Source organism: Seriola lalandi, unplaced genomic scaffold (assembly GCF_002814215.2).
Source record: "Seriola lalandi dorsalis isolate HSWRI2012SDOR001 ecotype SW California unplaced genomic scaffold, Sedor1 jcf7180001973783, whole genome shotgun sequence".
Lineage (NCBI taxonomy): Eukaryota > Metazoa > Chordata > Actinopteri > Carangiformes > Carangidae > Seriola > Seriola lalandi.
Window position 1 is genome coordinate 1 of NW_019444449.1, and position 1,243 is coordinate 1,243.

The following is a 1,243-nucleotide window of genomic DNA, read 5'->3' on the forward strand; positions in this document are numbered from 1 at the left end:
CCGGCCCTCCCACTTAGCACCCCTCCTCCCAACACCCTCCTGCCCACCCAGAGACTACAGGACCATGGGTGCTAAACCAGAGGCAGCTGGCGTCTTGCTGGCAGAATCTCGCTGTGCCGAGCTCCGGCCGATGGACACTCTGCCCACACTGCCCCCTGGCGGCTTAGTAGACATTTCCTCCTGTCCTTCCTCCCCTCCTTCCTCTGCCTCACCCTCGGGGTTTCTCTCAGACTTGGCGCTGGACGACGTCCTGTTCGCCGACATCGACACGTCCATGTATGACTTTGACCCCTGTACGACAGCAGGGGCCGTGGGCGTGACAGCGGGCGGTGGCCTCGCCAAATTGTCACCAGTGGTGACAACAGACGACCTCCTCAAATCGCTGGCGTCACCGTACAGTGGCTCCGCCCCCCAGGTTTCAGCCAATCAGCCTTTCAAAATCGATCTGACAGAACTGGACCACATCATGGAGGTGTTGGTGGGTTCGTGACTTGCGGACGCCACCGCCACAAACACACAAACAGTTTAATCCGCAGAACAGACTGGAATGAAAATTTGGGATCGCTTCGGGGGTTTTCTTGGTTGTTGTTTTTATGTTTTTTAAAAAAAACTTTCTTCAGAGGTCGGTAATTGTAAACATCGATGGTGATGTCAATTAGTACTACTATGACAACTACTACTACTACACAACACTGTGCATGCACTGTGCTCGCCTTTCCAAATATGGAATGAAGTAACTGGGAAACAAAGACACAATTAAGTTTGTATTTCTATACTTGTGAGGACCTCCATTGACTCCATTCATTCCCAAACCCTAATTTAAACCTAATCCTAGTTCTAATCTTTAACCTGAACCTAAGCCTTAACCCTGAGGAGTAACTGTACATAGAGAAACAGGAGGACCGGCAAATTGTCCTCATTCTTGAGGATTTTGCAATCATTATATCCTTGTGAGGACTTCTATTTCTCACAGGTAAAGAAATACGAATAAACACATATAAACATGACACACGCGGACACACATGCACACACACACACGCACAGACACACACACACACACACACACACACACACACACACACACACGCACAGACACAATTCATGGCTTTTAGCAGATGAGTGCCTTTCAAAATGACCACTTATTCAATTCCTGTTTTTTACAGTATTTGTTTTTTTTTTCTAGTTCTTTTCACTTTAACAGCCTAGAGAGGTCACTCCTCAATGTTTTTTTAATTTATTGTAT

The 1,243-nt window shown here is 47.3% G+C and overlaps 1 protein-coding gene across 1 annotated transcript; it reads left to right on the forward strand.

Annotated features, from left to right (window-relative positions):
* Positions 1–6: 6 nt before the first annotated feature.
* On the forward strand, positions 7–554 carry LOC111652891 (SERTA domain-containing protein 2-like). The gene has a single exon (XM_023403287.2). The coding sequence runs from the start codon at positions 65–67 to the stop codon at positions 488–490; it is 426 nt and encodes a 141-aa protein (XP_023259055.2). The 5' UTR covers positions 7–64; the 3' UTR covers positions 491–554.
* Positions 555–1,243: the final 689 nt, after the last annotated feature.